Source organism: Salmo trutta, chromosome 3, assembly GCF_901001165.1.
Source record: "Salmo trutta chromosome 3, fSalTru1.1, whole genome shotgun sequence".
Taxonomy (NCBI): domain Eukaryota; kingdom Metazoa; phylum Chordata; class Actinopteri; order Salmoniformes; family Salmonidae; genus Salmo; species Salmo trutta.
In genome coordinates this window covers 33,616,718-33,638,199 of record NC_042959.1, presented here as the reverse complement: position 1 = coordinate 33,638,199, position 21,482 = coordinate 33,616,718, and the positions used below count along the sequence as shown (strand labels likewise).

General features: G+C 41.7%; 1 protein-coding gene and 2 long non-coding RNA genes across 17 annotated transcripts in view; all 3 read right to left on the bottom strand.

Moving 5' to 3' along the window:
• LOC115173577 (protocadherin alpha-C2) overlaps positions 1 to 21,482 on the bottom strand; it is a 231,451-nt gene that overhangs the window by 148,750 nt on the left and 61,219 nt on the right. Inside the window, exon 1 of one of the 15 annotated variants that reach the window (XM_029731860.1) lies at positions 18,690 to 21,237. The exons of 13 other annotated variants lie outside the window; for them this stretch is intronic. In XM_029731860.1, coding sequence (XP_029587720.1) covers positions 18,690 to 21,050 — 2,361 coding nt within the window. In that variant the 5' untranslated portion in view covers positions 21,051 to 21,237. Of the gene's footprint in view, positions 1 to 18,689; positions 21,238 to 21,482 lie in introns of those variants that run through there. One more of the 15 variants, XM_029731966.1, reaches the window with a different exon arrangement.
• Positions 8,157 to 9,676, bottom strand: LOC115173695 (uncharacterized). The gene is made up of 4 exons (XR_003871651.1): positions 9,469 to 9,676; positions 9,161 to 9,297; positions 8,962 to 9,042; positions 8,157 to 8,649 (listed from the first exon to the last, which is right to left on the bottom strand). It is a non-coding gene; the product is annotated as an uncharacterized LOC115173695 (long non-coding RNA).
• On the bottom strand, positions 15,851 to 17,498 carry LOC115173698 (uncharacterized). The gene is made up of 3 exons (XR_003871653.1): positions 17,399 to 17,498; positions 16,645 to 16,733; positions 15,851 to 16,094 (listed from the first exon to the last, which is right to left on the bottom strand). It is a non-coding gene; the product is annotated as an uncharacterized LOC115173698 (long non-coding RNA).

The window sequence follows — 21,482 nt, the reverse complement described above, 5'->3', positions numbered from 1 at the left end:
AGAATGAGTGAATAGCTGAGGGAGTGACGCTGATGAGCCTGTGTCATCTGTGTGTTTGTGCGTGTGTGTGTGTGTGTGTGTGTGCGCGTGTGTGTGTGTCCCTCTGGATGCATGGTGTGAGTGCTTGTCTATAAATTGGATTACCTTAACCATTTTAAATGCAGTGTGTGTGTGTGCCTCTGTGAACAACATAGGATGGGTGTGTTTTTGCCGTACACTGCTCTGGGTGGCTGTGTGTGTAAATAAGATTACCATCACAGCTTTGACCTGGATGTGAGTCCTAACAAAGAAACAGCAGAACAAAATGTGTGCCTTGCTGACACACAACAGCTTCCAGCACATACAGAGCAACATCCCCATCCACAACCACAACCCCACGGGCATGGCAGAGAAAGATAGGGAGGGAGGGGAGAGGGGATATGGGGGAAGGGAGAGAGAGAGAGAGAGGGAGAGAGAGGGGCAGGAGGAGGGAGGGAGAGAAACAGCACATGGGGATGGAGGAGTGGAGAGATGGAGAGAAAGAGGACAGAGAGAGTGGTAGTGAGAGAGGAGAGAGGTGGAGACGGAAGATGGCGAGACAGGGGGAGAAGGGAAGTTGACAGAAAAGGGGAGCAGGAAAAATGAGAGGGGTAAGGGATGAAGGGAAATTAGAGTGAATGGGAGAGTACAGAAAAGAGAGGAGGAAGCAAATGGGCAGCCAGGTCACCCGTGATACAAGTCAGTATTTGACGTCCATCCATGTCTGAGGACGTCAGGAGATTACGTGGAAACCGGCCACTGTTAACTTCAAGTAGGTTTCAGTTTTGCTAGGGCGTTGTGGACGGGGATGGCAGATAGGTGTAAGCATCTGCCATCTGATTCCGAAGGTTGCAAGTTCGAATCCAGCGATAGAGAGTTAACCCTAACCTTAAAAATTCAGAGTTAACACCTAAACTTAACCTTAAACACTTTGAAATGTGACGTTTGCGACAACTTCTAAATGTAATGTTTGAGAAACATGGATGAACGTCTAATTTGGACATGAGTCTGTGGGAGCTAGTTGCAAATGGGACAGGCCACTGTCTGAAAACCAAAGAAAATTGTAGAAGGAACAGAGACAGAGAGAAAGGAAAGTGAGGGGTTGAGCGAGAGAAAAGGGAATGGAAACGGAAGAGAGCTTCGGGAGAAGGTAGTGTGTGCAGCCATCTAAAATAAGGCCAATTCTCTGCCTGCTGAAATGAGGTACAATACTGCTTAAAAGCTTTAGCGGCTAGCTGTAATACTCCTCCCTGCTTCTGCTACACTCTCTCCCTATGACACGGAACACACTCTCACAGGGAGAACACTCTCCCACAATTAACCAAGACAACCGACACACCACAAAGGTGCATTACAGTGTGAGCATTCTTGATCATAGACACTCGGCATGCTAACACAATTACAGACAAAGCGAGCACACACAAAGAGACACTGAGGCAAAGATACGGCTCCAAAAATGCAACGTATGAATGAAGCATGGTACACATTGTACTATGATGAAGTAGGCTACGTGCTCAGACACGTCAACCAACATACTGTTGTGAATTTAGCAAGGTTGTTTGCATGTTTCACAATCACAACCGTCTGTTCCAAAGGGGAACGTGCCAACCACAGTCCCAATAGATTAACTTACACGCCATGATAGACACCAATAGCTACACCACACACACTACAGATGGAGGGAGCAAATGTGGCCCAGTGAAACCATGTATATTCACACTGTCTCTCATGATGGCCTGAGAAGAAGAAAAAAAATGTGACCCGTTAAAGTCATGACAGCACTTGTTGGCTAAATGAGACACACGCTCCCATTTTCAATCAGAGCAGTAAATCTCACACTGGCATCTGCTGTCCAAGCATGGCTTGGCACTGCCACTGTGCATGCACTGACACACACACACTGACACACACACGCTGACACACACACACGCTGACACACAGGCTAATCACCAAACTGGGCATTAGACATTGAACAGAAACACTGAAGGGGATATCATCACCATTTACAAATGGGAAGGCTGCTATCAAATCTTCATGGAGTGTTGTCATTATTTCTACTGTCCATCTCACTCGCTACTGACTTCCACCCATTCCAGGCTTTTGAATACTGATATCTCACTTTCTCCATCTTCTGCATTGTTTCACATTCCTCTCAATCCTTCTATATGAGTGTTAGTGCCACTGAATAGTAATGATCTATTGTACTGCACTGCCATCTTGGTTCTAATCACCCTCACTCATTATTACTAAGCTATGGAATTATCGAATTGTGAAATTTGAAGTGACCTAGTTGAGTAAAAATAGAAAATTGCCATAATGCAATATATTTAATAATGTGTTGATCTATTTTCACATGTACTGTTGCTTCTCTGTTGACACAATCTGTTGACCAAATATTACAATGAGGAATTGGCTAACATAATCCGTGTTTCAATCAAAACTAAACCCATTTTCATGAAATACTGTGAGATTGGTAGAAGAGGAAACATACAAAAGACACGACGTCCCCTCCCCCTCCCTCATCACTGTTGCTGAGACCACTGCACTGCACGCGAGACTCTCCAACATGCGGTGGAAAACCAGCGAATACAGAGTTAATTCTGCCAGTGCGTTGCTAGGGCAACAGCATCATCGCCTAAAATCTGCCTCATTCAGCCACACTCTCATAGCGGATGAAACACAAGCTATCTGTTAGCCAATAACATGAGGCCGTTTGTGAAAATCAAAACAAGGGCACCGGAGCTAACCTTTATTACGTCAACCGCGCAGCCGCAGCATTAGAACACAGACAGAGAGGGAACTGGAAAGGAACATGTAAATAATGAATGGCAGCGCACTTCCACCCCACCCGACTGGCTAGGCGACGGGAGTCCGCGTGCGCAAGAGACAGACAACTCTTTCTCTCTCTCAGCCTCAGCCAAACGCGGCTCGCATAATAAATCACTAGTTACCACCATGGTGCACAGGCCTTCAGACACACGCATGCACACCACTGTTCTCTTATTAGGCTACATGCTCTAACCTGCATTTGTCAAAGAGGTAGGCATACACGTGAACAACGAACATAAGACAACCCATCTTCTGTTTAGTTGACGTCCTTATTAAAGGGCACAGGTAGAATGTTAGAAACGAAAACAACTTGACTGGCTGGAATTTAGTCCTATGTGACAGTGCCATGGGCTTTAAGGTTGCATTCAATCGCCAATAGACTATCTTTCTGATGGGGAGTAGCTCCAAATAAGGATTATGAAAAGCCTCTAACTGCTGAAATTGATTCCTTCAAGGCCACAACACAAGCCCAACACTAACAAGGCCCTGTAAATACAAGGTTGAAGTTGCCCCTATCCACTGCTAAGATCAGCGTTGCATTTGACTTCCTAATGTTTAAGATATGGATGACTTAGGATCAGCTGGTTCTACACAGTAAATTTATCTGAGTAAATTTTACCCAAATTGAATACAATTATACTCTACAAAAGATAATTTGATCCCAGTCTAAATAGAGTAAAAAACGTACTCTTGTTGCAGAGTTATTTCTACTCTATTCAGTGTTTATATTTAACTCTACAAACTGTAATTTACTCTATTTAACTTAACATGGAAACAACTCTACTGCCAATTCACTCAATATAGAATTGAATATTATCAGTCAAGAGTAGCATTTGTACAACTAAACATCAATAAATCAGAAGTCAGTATTTAACAAAGCACTTTATTCTTAAATGTAAGACATTTGCATTACATACATCAAAATACTGATGATAATAAAATAAAATTGTGGACTGAAATGAAATGTTGGCCTCTGTTCACTTTACAGTTTTTTCCAACTGCTTACACACAAAATCTTTTCATGTCACACGATTTTTGAAACCTCTCACTCAAAGTGCAAAACTACACACCAAATATCCAAAACCATAAGCTATTTCTCAGCCTTTGACTCAGTTGTCAATATTATAAAACACTTTTTTCAAAACACTACACACAATTCTCTCCCTAAAACACAAAAATCTAACAGGAAGTGACTTGCTTTCCTTTTCCAAACACAACCAATCAAAATGCTACACTTATTCACCAGGTCACACACACACTCCTCACATGTGCAAACACTAATTGCTTAACTGATCACTAACCAATCACTGCTTTACTGTAGTATAGGCCTATAAATAGGTCAAAGGTCAGATGACCTGTTTTGAGCAATGAATGCCAACAATGGACAGAGAGCAAGAGGAGTAGGAGGGAGAGGCAGGGGACAACAACGAGGACAAATTCAAAGACGAAGAGTTGGAAGAGGAGTAGGAGGAAGAGGGCAAAGAAGAGAAGGATGTGATGAGATTAGGGCAATACTTGTTGATCATGTGATCAACCACGGTTTGACCATGAGAGAGGCTGGACTGAGAGTCCAGCCCAACTTGAGTCGATTTACAGTGGCGTCCATAATTCGAACCTTCAGAAATGAGCATTACAGTAATGTACTGTAAAATACGTATGACTGCATAGTATTGCATAAACATTTTTAACTCTAAGCCATCAATTTACTGCACTGCATTGAATGAATGAGGTTGGTTATCATGCTGTACTACATTTTTTTTGTACATTGTTTACAGTTCCTATGCTGAACACATACTGTGTTTGAATTCTGTAGAGTGGAAAGGCAAAGACATCATGGAGGACGAGGTCGCTTGTTTACAGATGTACAAGAGACTGCAATTATAAATATGGTTTTGGCCAACAATGCAATTAGGATTCGAGAGATAAGAGAGCATGTCTTCAATAATGACACCATATTTAACAACATCAATGCTGTAAGCCTGTCGACCATACAACGCATCCTCCAACGGCATCGTGTGACGAAACAATTTTACAAGGTGCCATTTGAGAGAAATTCTGACAGTCAAGAATATGCGACATGACTTTGTAGAGGTATGTATGCAACACTACTTCCAGTACTTCAGACATACCATATTTACTCATCTGTATATCCTTTTGTCTGTTACAGAGAGTATTGGAGCTGGATGCCCATGTAATTCGCCATTAATTTATTTATGTGGATGAGGTTGGCTTCAACCTCACCAAAACCAGGCGCCGCGGAAGAAATGTAATAGGACAGAGGGCAATTACCAATGTCCCTGGACAGCGTGGGGGTAATATAACTATGTGTGCTGCCATCACTCAAAACGGGGTCCTCCATCACAATGCCACACTGGGTCCGTACAACACCGGCCATATGCTCACTTTTCTAGATGCAATTTACACAATGCTTGTCCCTGATCCAGATCAGGAGCCTGCTAGATTTGTGGTTTTATGGGACAATGTTAGTTTTCACCAGGCTGTTCTGGTCCAAAACTGGTTTGCCACCCATCCACAATTTGTAGTTTTGTCCCTACCCCCATATTCACCTTTTCTAAATCCCATAGAGGAATTCTTCTCAGCCTGGCGCTGGAAAGTGTATGATCGCCAACCCTATGCCCGCATGCCGCTTCTCCAGGCAATGGAGGACGCATGTGGGGACATAGAGGTTGCCTCTGTCCAAGGTTGGATACGCCATGCTAGGAGATACTTCCCTCGATGTTTGGCAAGAGAAAACATATCTTGTGATGTTGACGAAGTATTGTGGCCAGACCCAGCCCAGAGAAGAGATGAAGCGTAGCTTAGCACTGGTGACTGCCCCCCCCGGGACCCCACACACACACACACAAAATTGTGTTCTTTACTGTATTCTAAAGAATATACTTTTGGTTTACATATGTTTATGGTTTTGTTGTATGCTACTGTATACAACAGTAATGTTTGGCCTAATAAATATTTTCTGTTTTTACATTGGTGTTTACAGTGTACTTGTTAACCCCTCTCAGCTGATTACTTTCACTGTAGAACATTGTATTGAAATGTAGACAAAAGCCTATGAAAGACCAAAGCGTTTTAGAACAACAGTGTTTACATGGTATATCCAAAAATGTACTATTATGAAAGCAGTGTTTGCCATTTGATGCAAATGCTCCATTCTGACATGTGTTTATGGCATTTTGAATGCAGTGTTACATTTTGAAGGAGATGTGAGGTATTTTGCATTTTGTGTGCAGTTTTGGGAATTGTGTGTAGAGTTTTGAAAAAAGAAGACAGTTGGAAAAAACTAATACGTGTACATAAAAAAAGCTCAATATTGCAATTCAATACATCTAACAATGACATGGAGGACTTTGTGAAACTGACATCTCAGATATCAAAAACACTGATAAAATAAAATTGTGGCCTCTAAATTACATTTTGGCATCTGTCCCCCTTAAAAGTAAATCAAAAAGCCAATATTGCAATACATCTTGGTTTTAAAGAGCGTACTGTGCAGTTTTTAGAGTCACGGGAAACAGTATGGGACAATAAACAAACTTGAATCACCACAACTGTAAGACATCTGTATATCAAATGCTTTGTGACAGAAATGCTCTTTAATATCCACTACATAACGTGCCTCTGTACACCAACTCTATCTGCATTAAAATGCTCATAAAGACATTATTTATAGGGCAAAAGTAACCTCTCATCTTTAACATGGTGGATTTTCTGAAAAACTGGCATCTCACAATGGACTTTAAGACAAACAACTAAACGATACATATTTCCATGGTGTTTGGTCCATTTAACATTTAAAAAACGTGGTGTCAGTTGGTACCTGAAGAGTCTCAGCCATCTTACAGCCCACCACATTTAAAGATGACATTTTACCTGGACTGATCATGACTGTTGGTGTCAAATGTCTACCAACTATATGCTATTTGACTTGTTTTTTTGCCAATGTTTTAGTTACATTTTTGAAGCTTTTTAATTGTTTTTTAAAGGAATTATGCTTTGCTTCATAGCGCATGCACCAGCTTTGTAAAATTTGTCAAATTTTAAGCATACATGTGGGATAATGCACCATAAAATGATGCTTCGGTAGCAGCCTCTTTTTTGGAAACAATTGCTTGAATAACCTGTGGTGTTCTGCGATTAAGTGTTTCAAAAAAATTGTAATACCCTTTATCATTGGAGAAAATACAATGTTTACTATCTGAAGCAACGGCAACAGTACATACCAGTGTAGATCATTTGGACAAACTAAGTCTCCAAAGAGAAGTGGTAGATTGCGAAGTAAACACCAGGACTGGATAGCATTTAACACCAAGTCATCAGAGTCCTCTCCTAACTTCACTGCAGAGGTTTGTTGTTTTGCTCCATGTAACCATAGTTAAAGCTCTTTATTGTCTTGTCTATTTCATTTGATGTTGCGTACTTGTCTATCAAGTGCAGTACTAGCAGTTTCATTTCATATTGTGCCAATCCCTCCAAGATATCATGCATAATATCGAGAGAGAAGTTTTCACATGTATTGACGTACTGCAAGGAGTTTAGAACGCAAGAACGTTTTACACCCATCACATAGGGAAGACTGGGATTTGTCGCATTTTTTTTGGTAGTGTTCTGCATGAAGTGCTCGAGTTCGCATAACTATCTTGGGTGAATCTTCATCAAATTCAGTCTGAAAGTCCTGTCTCAGCAAGACAAAAGCGACAACAATATCTGGCACTGAATGATTCAACAAAACAGTGAAGACCAAGGTTGTCACCTGTGACTTGGGACAATAGTTCCATACACTGGTTGATCATACAAGGGAACCATAATTCCATCCCTCTCAAGTATTTTAATATCCTGCACAATTGGATCAAGTATTTTAGAAAAGCCATATGTTTTAACGTCTTGGGCATGAAATAAAGCAACCAAATGACTATTAAGCAGAAATGAGTTGAACTTTGGAGAAAAATTCCGTAAGGTGAAATAGATTGCTCCTAATTTATGTTGTTTTCCCCGTTTTGATCCAAGAGGATTTACAGTTTCAAAATCATCATAGAGAAGCTGTATCTGACAGAACAGTAAACATTATGGTGTGGCACTATCGTCATGTAATATATCACAGTCCTAACCAGACTGTTGTAGAACAGAAAACAATTGTCCTAACAGTTTCAAGGCAAGGCAGTCGAAGATCCACATACCATTGCTGCTATGTCTTGGAATCTTGGAAACACTGAATATTTCAGAGGACTTCACTGGGTCATGAACCATCTTTTGGCGATAGGCGAACGTCTGCTTCATCTTCTCCTTTACAATTGCTTCATCAGTGCAATGGCCTCACATCACAGGCTTTCTGTTGTTGGACAGTTTTCCTCTGAAGGAGTCTCTATCAGCTTTTGGACCACCTGTAACATGGTGAAACTTTTACAGATTACTGGGTTTGTCTGCTCTATACAAGTATACAATATTGTGTCACAAGATATAAAAAAAAGGCTCGAAAACTCTGCAGGGATGGCCATGCATGCAGTTATGTCACCAGATGAAAAGTAGGATTTATTTGACTCAGAAACAGAATTAACACTAAGAAATACTAAAGAGTAAGAGACTAAGAAACACTTGCTTATACAGATGTTCACATACAATTATTCTCTGGTCATGTGTCATGAATGAGACTAACTACAATCAGAATCACTTAGACGTCAGTGATTGACGCATGGTCTTCTGTCGTCCCTCTGATGCTTCCCTTTGAACAAATTTCAGCCTCCATGCTAGATATCCACTCCCATCTTCTGCATTGTAATAATGCTCCTAAAGTAAAGTATAATTCGATTTGAGGGAGCAGGTTAAAATTAACCTTAAAACTACAGATGCGCCCATAGATGAAGATCAACAGGTCTGACCCTCGCAGTGCAGAACTTAACTGGGCTTTTATACCACCAGAGTTGAGCTTAGGAGAGATGGCAGAGATGGTGGGCATACAAACATGTTAATAGATCTATAGTTTAAATAAAAACATCACCCAACAGTAAAACAATTTAAATATTGACATTCTGGAAAAATTGTAAGGTGTAAGAGTCCCAGAGAGTTAAAAAGGTTAGACTTCGTTTTTAATGTACTTACATAACCAAACTTGCTCCTAGGATCAGCCAGGTATGGGAACCCTTTGCGTAGTCCTCTTTAACACGCTTTGAAGGACTTGTCCTAGACACACACACACTTTACTGTTTGAGATCCAAACAAAAGTATTAATGTGTAAATCACAACTAATGCTAAAAATGGTGTTAGGTGGTAAGGTATGTAATGAGTATATGACATATACCCATGTTCACTTGTCATTTGTGCAACCAATATCTTGACCATATCGCGTCTTCTGCCATCTCTTAGGCTTTTTGTCCGAGCATACTCATTCATGATCCTCTCTCCTCCAGGTTTGGTGTTCAGAATGTCTTCAATCATCTAAGTCGGAGTAATTTCAAAAAGGAACACACTAAAACTTTTAAAACAGCAATGAAATAGCAAGTATAATAAAACACACCATGATCACCCTTTCACAACTTTCCTTGATGTAATTTATCACTCAATCTTCAAGTTTGGCATTTGTTTAAACTGGAAATTTGCAGTACTTACATGAGATAGACGATTATCCTCAGCTGTCTTTCTTGTAGCAGAACTCTGCTGCAATATAATGGTGTCATTGGAGTCCCCCTCATTGTCTCCACTGTATTTTGATAAGGAGCTGCTTGCAGAGGAGCTCAAAAAATCTAGCAATCATGTTAACATTTAACTGGTGTGATTAACACTAATTATAACACAATTCAGGTGGAAACATCCATTATTATGATTATTTATTTATTTTATTTATTTCACCTTTATTTAACCAGGTAGGCAAGTTGAGAACAAGTTCTCATTTACAATTGCGACCTGGCCAAGATAAAGCAAAGCAGTTCGACAACATACAAAAACACAGAGTTACACATGGAGTAAAACAACATACAATCAATGATGCAGTAGAAAAAAAATAAGACTATATACAATGTGAGCAAATGATGTGAGATAATGGAGGTAAAGGCAAAAAAATGCCATGGTGGCAAAGTAAATAAAGTATGGCAAGAAAAAAACACTGGAATGGTAGATTTGTAGTTTGAAGAAAGTTAAAAGTTAAAATATAAATATAAATAATATGGTGCAAAGGAGCAAAATAAATAAAATAAATAAATACAGTAGGGGAAAAGGTAGTAGTTTGGGCTCAATTAAAGATGGGCTATGTACAGGTGCAGAGATCTGTGAGCTGCTCTGATAGCAGGTGCTTAAAGCTAGTGAGGGAGATAAGTGTTTCCAGTTTTAGAGATTTTTGTAGTTCGTTCCAATCATTGGCAGCTGAGAACTGGAAGGAGAGACGACCAAAGGAGGAGTTGGCTTTAGGGGTGACCAGAGAGATATACCTGCTGGAGCGCGTGCTACAGGTGGGTGCTGCTATGGTGACCAGTGAGCGGAGATAAGGGGGGACTTTACCTAGCAGGGTCTTGTAGATGACCTGGAGCCAATGTGTTTGGCGACGATGATGAAGTGAAGGCCAGCCAACGAGAGCATACAGGTCGCAGTGGTGGGTTGTATATGGGGCTTTGGTGACAAAACGGATGGCACTGTGATAGACTGCATCCAGCTTGTTGAGTAGGGTATTGGAGGCTATTTTGTAAATGACATCGCCGAAGTCGAGGATTGGTAGGATGGTCAGTTTTACGAGGGTATGTTTGGCAGCATGAGTGAAGGATGCTTTGTTGCGAAATAGGAAGCTAATTCTAGATTTCACTTTGGATTGGAGATGATTGATGTGAGTCTGGAAGGAGAGTTTACAGTCTAACCAGACACCTAGGTATTTGTAGTTGTCCACAAATTCTAAGTTAGAACCGTCCAGAGAAGTGATGCTGGATGGGCGGGCAGGTGCAGGCAGCGATCGGTTGAAGAGCATACATTTAGTTTTACTTGTGTTTAGGAGCAGTTGGAGACCACGGAAGGAGAGTTGAATGGCATTGAAGCTCGTCTGGAGGGTTGTTAACACAGTGTCCAAAGAAGGGCCAGAAGTATACAGAATGGTGTCGTCTGCGTAGAGGTGGATCAGAGATTCACCAGCAGCAAGAGCGACATCATTTATGTATACAGAGAAAAGAGTTGGCCCAAGAATTGAACCCTGTGGTACCCCCATAGAGACTGCCAGAGGTCCAGACAGTAGGCCCTCCGATTTGACACACTGAACTCTGTCAGAGAAGTAGTTGGTGAACCAGGCGACGCAATCGTTTGAGAAACCAAGGCTACTAAGTCTGCCGATGAGGATGTGGTGATTAACAGAGTCAAAAGCTTTGGCCAGGTCAATGAATACGGCAGCACAGTAATGTTTCTTATCGATGGCGGTTACGATGTCGTTTAGGACCTTGAGCGTGGCTGAGGTGCACCCATGACCAGCTCTGAAACCAGATTGCATAGCGGAGAGGGTGCGGTGGGATTCAAAATAGTCGGTAATCTGTTTGTTGACTTGGCTTTCGAAGACCTTAGAAAGGCAGGGTAGGATGGATATAGGTCTGTAGCAACTTGGGTCAAGAGTGTCACCTCCTTTGAAGAGGGGGATGACAGCAGCTGCTTTCCAATCTATGGGAATCTCAGACGACACGAAAGAGAGGTTGAACAGGCTAGTAATAGGGGTTGCAATAATTTCGGCAGATAATTTTAGAAAGAAAGGGTCCAGATTGTCAAGCCCAGCTGATTTGTAGGGGTCCAGATTTTGCAGCTCTTTCAGAACATCAGCTGAATGGATTTGGGAGAAGGAGAAATGGGGGAGGCTTGGGCGAGTAGCTGTGGGGGGTGCAGTGCTGTTGAATGCAGTAGGGGTAGTTAGGTGGAAAGCATGGCCAGCCGTAGAAAAATGCTTATTGAAATTCTCAATTATAGTGGGCTTATCGGTGGTGACAGAGTTTCCTATCCTCAGTGCAGTGGGCAGTTGGGAGGAGGTGTTCTTATTCTCCATGGACTTTACAATGTCCCAGAACTTTTTAGAGTTGGAGTTGCACGAAGCAAATTTCTGTTTGAAAAAGCTAGCCTTGGCGTTTCTAACTGCCTGTGTGTATTGGTTTCTAACTTCCCTAAAAAGTTGCATATCGCGGGGGCAGTTCGATGCTAATGCAGAACGCCACAGGATATTTTTGTGTTGGTTAAGGGCAGTCAGGTCTGGGGAGAACCAAGGGCTATATCTGTTCCTGGTTCTAAATTTCTTGAAAGGGGCATGCTTATTTAAGATGGAGAGGAAGGCATTTTTAAAAAATAACCAGGCATCCTCTACTGACGGGATGAGGTCAATATCCTTCCAGGATACCAGGGCCAGGTCGATTAGAAAGGCTTGCTCGTTGAAATGTTTCAGGGAGCGTTTGACAGTGATGAGTGGAGGTCGTTTGACCGCTGACCCATTACGGGTGCAGGCAATGAGGCAGTGATCGCTGAGATCTTGGTTGAAAACAGCAGAGGTGTAATTAGAGGGCACATTGGTTAGGATGATATCTATGAGGGTGCCAGTGTTTGCGGCTTTGGGGTTGTACCTGGTGGGTTCATTAATAATTTGTGTGAGATTGAGGGCATCAAGCTTGGATTGTAGAATGGCTGGGGTGTTAAGCATGTCCCAGTTTAGGTCGCCTAGTAGCACAAGCTCTGAAGATAGATGGGGGGCAATCAGTTCACATATGGTGTCCAGAGCACAGCTAGGGGCCGAGGGGGGTCTATAGCAGGCGGCAACGGTGAGAGACTTGTTTTTGGAGAGGTGGATTTTTAAAAGTAGAAGTTCAAATTGTTTGGGTACAGACCTGGATAGCAGGACAGAACTCTGCAAGCTATCTCTGCAGTAGATTGCAACACCGCCCCCTTTGGTCGTTCTATCTTGTCTGAAAACGTTGTAGTTAGGGATGAAGATTTCACAGTTTTTGGTGGACTTCCTAAGCCAAGATTCAGACACAGCCAGGACATCCGGGTTGGCAGAGTGTGCTAAAGCAGTGAATAAAACAAACTTAGGGAGGAGGCTTCTAATGTTAACATGCATGAAACCAAGGCTATTACGGTTACAGAAGTCATCAAAAGAGAGCGCCTGGGGAGTAGGTGTGGAGCCAGGCACTGAAGGGCCTGGATTCACCTCTACATCCCCAGCGGAGCAGAGAAGGATAAGTATGAGGGTACGGCTAAAAGCTATAAGAATTGGTCGTCTGTGACGTCCAGAATAGAGAGAAAAAGGAGCAGGTATCTGGGGGCGATAAAATAGCTTCAAGGTATAATGTACAGACAAAGGTATGGTGGGATGTGAGTACAGAGGAGGTAAACCTAGGCATTTAGTGATTATGAGAGAGATATTGTCTCTAGAAATATCATTGAAACCAGAAGATGTCATAGCATGTGTGGGTGGAGGAACTGAGAGGTTGGATAAGGTATAATGAGCAGGGCTAGAGGCTCTACAGTGAAATAAGCCAATAAACACTAACCAGAACAGCAATGGACAAGGCATATTGACATTAAGGAGAGGCATGCTTAGCCGAGTGATCAGAGGGTCCAGTGAGAATCAGACAGCTAGCCGGGCCATAGGTAGCAAGCTGGTGGAAGATGGGAGGGAGGTCTGTTTTTAGCCGCCTCGTGCGTTTCCGTCTGTGGGTTAGTGGGGTTCCGTGTGGAAGGGGGGACCTGTCCAAGTTGGCAAAATAGTTAGTTATAGTGGCCCAAGAAAAGTGTCCGATAGACCTATTCAGATCGCAGCCGAAAAGACAGCTAACGATTAGCTGGCCGCAGATGGGCGATCAGGTTACGTCGCGACGGAGGGGCCAGTTGGAACAACTCCCTCGGGCAGATAACGTCGGTGATCCAGTCGTGAAGACCCAATGGGGCTCCGCATCGGCAGTAAAACGGGTCAGGATAGGTGAGTTGTAGCCCAGGAGACACTTCAGCTGGCTAGCTCAGGAGTAGCCCACGAGTGGCTGACGGAATTCTTCAGCTGGCTAGCTAGCTAGCTCCGTAATAGTGTGTGTTAATTCCGAGACCGACGTTGCCAATAGTCACTCAGGTAGCAGCTAGTTAGCTGCAAGATCCAGGTGTAAATGTCCAGAGCCTGCGGTAGAAATCGAGGAAAGGAGAGAGAATAGGTCCGATATGCTCTGGTCTGAGTCGCGCTGTACAAAAACTGGCGATAGCTTTTCGAGCTAATGGATAGCTGAGGACAGCTAACCGTAGCTAGCTGAACTTCAACGTTAGCCAGTGAAAATAGCTAACCTCTGGCTAGCTTCTGTCGTGGAATTCAGATGAGGTAAATAATACTTTCTTTTTTTTTTTTAAATTGATGAGGCGGGTTGCAGGAGAGTGCTTTGAGGTTGAGTGTTTAGAATAAAAAAATGTAAAAAGATAAGTGAAGAAAAAAAATATGTAAATATATATATATATACACGGGACACGACAGGACGTCTGAACTGCTACGCCATCTTGGATCGAAGAAGCATTAGAGGACTTTTGTTAACTTTTTAGTGACGGGGGCAGTATTCGGAAATTCAGATGAATGACATGCCCAAATTAAACTGCCTGCTACTCGGGCCCAGAAGGTAGGATATGCATATTATTAGTAGATTTGGATAGAAAACACTCTGAAGTTTCTAAAACTGTTTAAATGATCTCTGTCAATATAACACAACTCATATTGCAGGCAAAAACCTGAGAAGAAATCGACCAGGAAGTGGTTAGTAGTTTTTCAAGTGATTGCCTATCCAAACTACAGTGCCTGTGGGATCATTTTGCACTTCCTAAGGCTTCCACTAGATGTCAACAGTCTTTAGAACCTTGTTTCATGCTTCTACTGTTACTGGGGAGAGAATAAGGGCTGTGGACTTCCTGAGACCAATGAGTTGTTTACTGTGTGTTCATGCAGGCGCGCCGTTCCTTCTTTTTCCTCTGTAATGAATACACTATTGTCCAGTTGGAATATTATCGAAGATTTATGTTAAAAAGACCCTAAGGATTGATTGTAAACATCGTTTGACATGTTTCTACGAACGGTAATGGAACTTTTTGACTTTTCGTCTCGGGTTTTGTGCTCGCGCATTATGCCTTTGGAATAGTGATCTGAATGCGCGAACAAAACGGAGGTATTTGTACATAAATATGGAGTTTATTGAACAAAACGAACATTTCTTGTGGAAGTGGGAGTCCTGGGAGTGCATTCCGACGAAGATCAGCAAAGGTAAGTGAAGATTTATAATACAATTTCTGAGTTTTGTTGACTCCAGAATTGGCGGGTAACTGTATAGCTTGCTTTGATGGCTGAGCTCTGTACTCAGAATATTTAACAATGTGCTTTCGCAGTAAAGCTATTTTGAAATCTGACACAGCGGTTGCATTAAGGAGAAGTGTATCTATAATTCTTTCAATAACTCTTGTAAATTTTATCAACGTTTATGATGAGTATTTTTGTAAATTGATGTGCTCATTCACCGGAAGTTTTGGGAGGCAAAACATTTCTGAACATCACGCGCCAATGTAAAATGGGGTTTTTGGATATAAATATGAACTTTATCGAACAGGACATACATGTATTGTGTAACATTGAGTCCTGGGAGTGTCATCTGATGAAGATCATCAAAGGTTAGTGATTCATTTTAGCTGTATTTCTGTTTTTTGTGACGCCTCTCCTTGCTTGGAAAATGGCTGTGTGGTTTTTCTTGTTTAAGCGCTGTCCTAACATAATCTAATGTTATGCTTTCGCCGTAAAGCCTTTTTGAAATCGGACAATGTGGTTGGATTAACGAGAAGTGTAACTTTAAAATGGGATATAATAGTTGTATATTTGAGACGCTAGCGTCCCACATGTCCCAGAGAAGTTAATGACAAGCGGAATGCATAAATGTAACATTTTGAATTGATTAGGTCCATTACTGTTCTAAACGGGGTGGGAGAGGTGAGCACAGAAACAAAGATAATTTTAAAATATAAAAATTAGAAAAGAAATCAGCAGATTTAGCCGTTTGTCTTACATATTCAGAACATGTGTTAGGCTAGCCAGGACTGTATGGATGAATGTGAAGCACTAAGCTAATAAGCAACTCACCATCAGGATTTGGGTCTTGGGGTGAACAAATCTCCAGCACACCAAGGTATTGTTTCTTTAGAAGAAACTCAAACACCTCAACTTCAGTCTTCGATTCATCAGACATTTAAGTCCAAGGTTGGAATGTCAAATTTATTGGCAACTGTGAAGACAAATTAAGATTGCACAACCTTATTGAATAAATATGTTGTGTATTTTTTTGAGAAAAACCAGAACAGAAGACAGAAATCAAGAGGTCATCTTTACGTGAACATCATAACCCCAAAACTGACTTAGTGCGCCTTTCCGCGTCAATTCCAATTATATACAGTCTACAGCCTGTCTACTACTGCCACGTACTGAATTATTACAACAGCAGTCTGAGTACTATAGCAATACACCACAGATAGCCATCAACACTGAGATTGTAGCAGCATACAAATGTTAGTATGACTTATTCTTTAAAACCATTAATGACCTGCAAAGACAATGAGCGCAGCTACAGATGAGCATAATTAGACAACTCCCAAAGCATAAACCAATCTTTGACTGATCTGTGATTTGGGGAGGCGCAAGATTGCTTTGTATTCATTATCAGCAAGGAAATTGGCAATCAATTTGACAGTAAATATAAAGTAAGTATATTTAAAGTGTGTCAGTATACGTATGTTGTTCCATAGGATATTGTGTGAAATTTGAAACTTTTCACTCACCACAATCCAAAAAGGATTTGAAGGTCAGTTGCCCCTCATAACAAATGTACTTCTGACAATCCCTGTACTTTACGCGTACAGCCTGCATCCTTGATGACAAGAAAAAGTTCATTTAAATTGCATTAACACAAATATGCACAAATTACAAGAGAGCAGTGCTCTGTTTAGAGTAAAACACGTGTTGCATGGACCTGCCTGACGCTAAATACTGTCTATTAACAGCTCTCTTTTCAGAGTAAAATGCACTTGTCTTACCGACCAAACAAGCAGCTAAAAATTGTCTAGCTCTAAAGTTCAGAGTAAAACGCACGTGTCGCAGCGACCCAACTGCAGCTAAAAACTGTCTAAAAGCTCTAAACTTGAGTGAAACACACATGTAACACAGACCAACTGCCGCTAACTGTCTGCTAACAGCTCGCTTTTCAGAGTAAAACACATGTTGCACTGACTAACCTGCTGGCACTTAGTAAAGTCCGCTAGCTACTGATAATAGCTAATACCGCTCTGTTGAAAATGTAAAACAGGTGACGCACCGATCCACTGGGCGTACATAACGTCCATAAACCACTAAAAGTGGTATAACTTAACGTTACTGTAGCTAGCTAGCTAATTAGCTCTAGCTAAATGCTCACAGTAGCATCTGACTATGCAAATCGTGCAGCAACAGTAAGCCTACACTACAATGCTAGCGAGCTGTAATGTTGCTCAACAGTTTTAATTTGCACTCAAAGTTAACCAATAACAGTGAACTTACCTGGAATTCTAATTAAGTTCAGAAATGAAGAAATTCTGCGGTTCTGTGGATGACTACTGATGTTCGGCGGATCCACACTCTCGATCTGTCCACTCTTTCCATTCACGAGACACTTGCAAATGGTCAATGGCGGCAACATTAGTGGGCGTGGTCATGCTGTTCTACTCCAATAGAATTGAATCTGTATTTTTTGCTCCCACTCTAGCAGCCGCTGGTTATAACGACACCCTAAAATGATTTCATTTCACTACTTGAGAGGATAATCATTTTAACTCCAGAAAAAACACTCTCCAGTTTTTACCGTGTAGTTCTGCAGTGAGGGCCAGGCTCCTAATGGAGCTGTACCTCTGGTTCACAGTAGGTTCACTAATCTATGAATCATATATATATTTCATGCTAACTTGTTTGTTTGCTTGATAGATTGGATAATCAATACATTGCCAAGATCAGGCTGACCCTCCTGAACAAGCAGATTGTAGCGACCATGTCTTCTTTGCCGCTCCAGAGGCGAGTTCAACAAGGCTTATGTTTGCAGCGAACATGTTGCCAGAGTAACAATGTCAGTTCAACGGTTTGAATTAATATTCTAAAATGTTACGGTGAAACATCAAACAGCTACTTTTTGTAAGGATTCCACAGTATTTAAACTGAAAATGACTTAGCTATTCCTACTGAAAATAGTCGAAAGTCTACATAGCCACATTATTATTTTTAGCAGCAGTTTAGACCCGAAACAGACACTTATGTTCGCCACACAATATCTCCACAGACTGTTCGCTAACCTTAGCGAACGGTCGCGGATAACAACAAAAATGAAATATGTTCGCTAACGTTAGCCAACGTTTGCGAACTATTTCCGTTGTTGAAAGCAGCTCAAGTGTAAGTGACGTCTAACCAGAGAATCACAGCGCCGTACGACCAATACAAAATGTATTGATAGTTATTTGATTGGTTGAATCAAGTGGCTGAGAAGATATCAAATGAGATAGCATCCTATGGAATTGAGGCCAACTCAAAAGTTTCTGATTACATTGAAAGTAACTCACAACACTAACCAATGGACATATTCCTCTTCACTCTTTTTACATTTCAGCACCATGTTATCTCATGTAAGTGTATGACAGTCATGTCCCCATATAGTAAAATGCTTATAGGCCTCTCTCTATCCACTCAACTACACAAGTCATGTATGAAGTTCAACTAATTGAGGCATCCAGAACAGTAGAAAAAGGCAACATTAAGACCCTCATATACACAGTGTTCAACTCTCTTAGCCCAATACACATCTTACCTCTCCAGAAGCTCTTCTGTGTTCAGGTATCACTAGAGTATTCCCATTGCTGCCCGGGACTATAGTAGAACCTATACTCATTCTGGGTCCAACTAACATGTACCGTTTGTCTCCGGATCTGTACTGGATGCTGTGGCACAGTGTCCCGTCGTTATTCGTATCTTGTAAATACTTGGAGGAATAGTCTGTGGGTTTGGAGCACTGCATTACAATCAACACGATGATGCTGATGAGAAAAAGCGTTGAAACTGACCCCAAAGTAATGATCAAATAAAATGTAACGCTGTTCTCCTCCTCGTCTTTTACTGAACTTTTAACATCAGAAGCAGCAAAAGCCTCTTTGGGCTCCACAACCTTGATAATAACAGTAGCTGTTGCTGACAGTGAAACGTTCCCATTGTCTTTTACCAGTATGACCAGTTTATGCTCAGCCTCGTCTGTCTCTGTGAATGACCGAAGTGTCCTTATCTGTCCCGTATAGCGGTCCAAAGCAAAGAGACTGTGGTCAGTAACTTCCTGCAGTGAAAATAATAACCAGCCGTTATATCCTATATCAGCGTCATAGGCTCTCACTTTAGTCACCAAATGGCCTGCGTTCACATTGCGGGGAATCTCCTCCACACCTTCAGCGGAACCGTTAGTGCTGACTGGATACAAGATCACTGGAGCGTTGTCGTTCTGATCCAGAATGAACACGTTCACTGTGACGTTGGTGCTTAGAGACGGAGTTCCAGAGTCTGTAGCCACAACTTGGAATTGGAATGTTTTTAAAGTTTCAAAGTCAAAGCTTTTAAGCGCCAATATGTTCCCATTTTCAGAATGTATGTTTAGAAAAGATGCCCATTTGGTCTCGTCGCCACTGTCTCTGATAATATGATATGAAATAAGAGCGTTTTCATTTATGTCACGATCTGAGGCACTGACGGAAAATACTGAGCCTCCTGGGTCGTTATTCTCACTGACATATAAATTATAGGGACTCAGTGAAAACTCTGGACTGTTATCATTCACATCTGATACAACAACCCTTACAGTTTTTACAGATGACAAGGACAGCTGGCCTGCGTCTGTAGCAAATATTGTTAGATCATATTCAGATTGTTTCTCTCTGTCCAGTGGGGACTTGGTTATTACAGAGTACATGTTATCTTGTAAAGACGGCATTAGTTTGAAAGGTATATCTTCCAATACAGAACATGTAACTTTCCCATTGAGACCAGAGTCCAAATCATTAACACTGATTAGTGCTACAGTCGTTCCGGGCTTGGAATCTTCGGGGATTGCCTTAGAAAATAATGTCACCTCTATCTCAGGTGCATTATCGTTGAAGTCAACTATTTTAATTTTTACACTCTTGTCCGTTGTCAGGGGAACGGATCCTTGATCTGATGCCTGTATATCAATCAGATAGCTATCTTTTTCCTCAAAGTCTATTTGTCCTGTGACAGTTATTTCACCGGTTACGGTGTCTAAATTAAAAAGTTTCCTTAACCTGCTGTTGACGTCATTGCCAAATGAATAAATTATATCCCCGTTCAGACCACTGTCTAAATCGGTGGCATTTACCCGTATGACCATTGTTCCCAAAGGAGCGTTTTCAGTTAACCTTACAGTATATTCATCTTTAGTGAATAGAGGTGTGTTGTCATTAACATCCAATACATCAACAGATATTTCAAGAGTTCCAGATCTTGGAGGTTTTCCACCGTCAACGGCAGTGAGGAGGAGTTTGTGGCTCCTTACTGCTTCTCTGTCTAGTGGTTTATGTAAAACCAAAAACGGCATTTTGCCATCCTCACCTCGGTCTTTAACTTCTAAACGAAAATGGTCATTGTGACTAAGTTTATATTGTTGAACGGAGAATGGACCTCTATCTGGGTCGCGCGCAGCTTGAAGCTGAAATCTCGCCCCCGGTAACGCGGACTCAAATATCTCTAACCGTTTCTCTTTCTCGGGAAAACTGGGAGAATGGTCGTTAACATCTAACACCTCCACCGCGACATAATGGATCTCCAGCGGGTTCTCTAGAACGGTTTTCAGGTTGATCAAACACACGCTGCTCCGTTCACACACCTCCTCTCGGTCTATTTTTCGGTTCACATACAAGATGCCGTCATTCTGGTTTACCTGGAAAAGGGGCTCGGTCGAACTAGACACGATTCGAAATCCCCTTTCCGTTAAGGTGGTCAGATCAATTCCCAAATCCTTAGCTATATTCCCCACGACAGTTCCTTCCTTGAGCTCTTCAGAGGTGGAGTATCTTATCTGAGCAGAAGCTCTACTCCAAAGGAGAAGCAAAGCAACCATGAACGCGACCCACTGCCGTCGCTCCCGCCAAGCCCCGCATCCTCTTTGTTCCATGTTTTATGGTTTAAAAAAATCCCGAGCACTTCCACTATGCCTCTAATGGTAAACTAATCGTATCCATTGCAGTCCCAAATATGATCACAGCTCGTTAACTTACAGTATGTTGGTGATGAAAGGTTTTAAATGACAATGTATCCTCGTTGCTCACGGTTGTATTCTGCTACTGACGAAATAGCAAACCAGCTCTAAAGGGTGGACTCGAAAGTATGGCCAATATATTTCTTTCATAAGCACTATTTTACTTGCGCACTGACACCATGCGTTTCCACCTCATATTGCAGGATTTCGTAGGGTAATTATACCCTTTACGAACCATTACTACCCCAATACCGAGTGCTATTTCGAAACAAAAATGTGCAAAAAAAATACAACAATATTAAAAACCATTGTTCTGGTTAGGCAAAGATGGGACGTGAACGGAAAAGA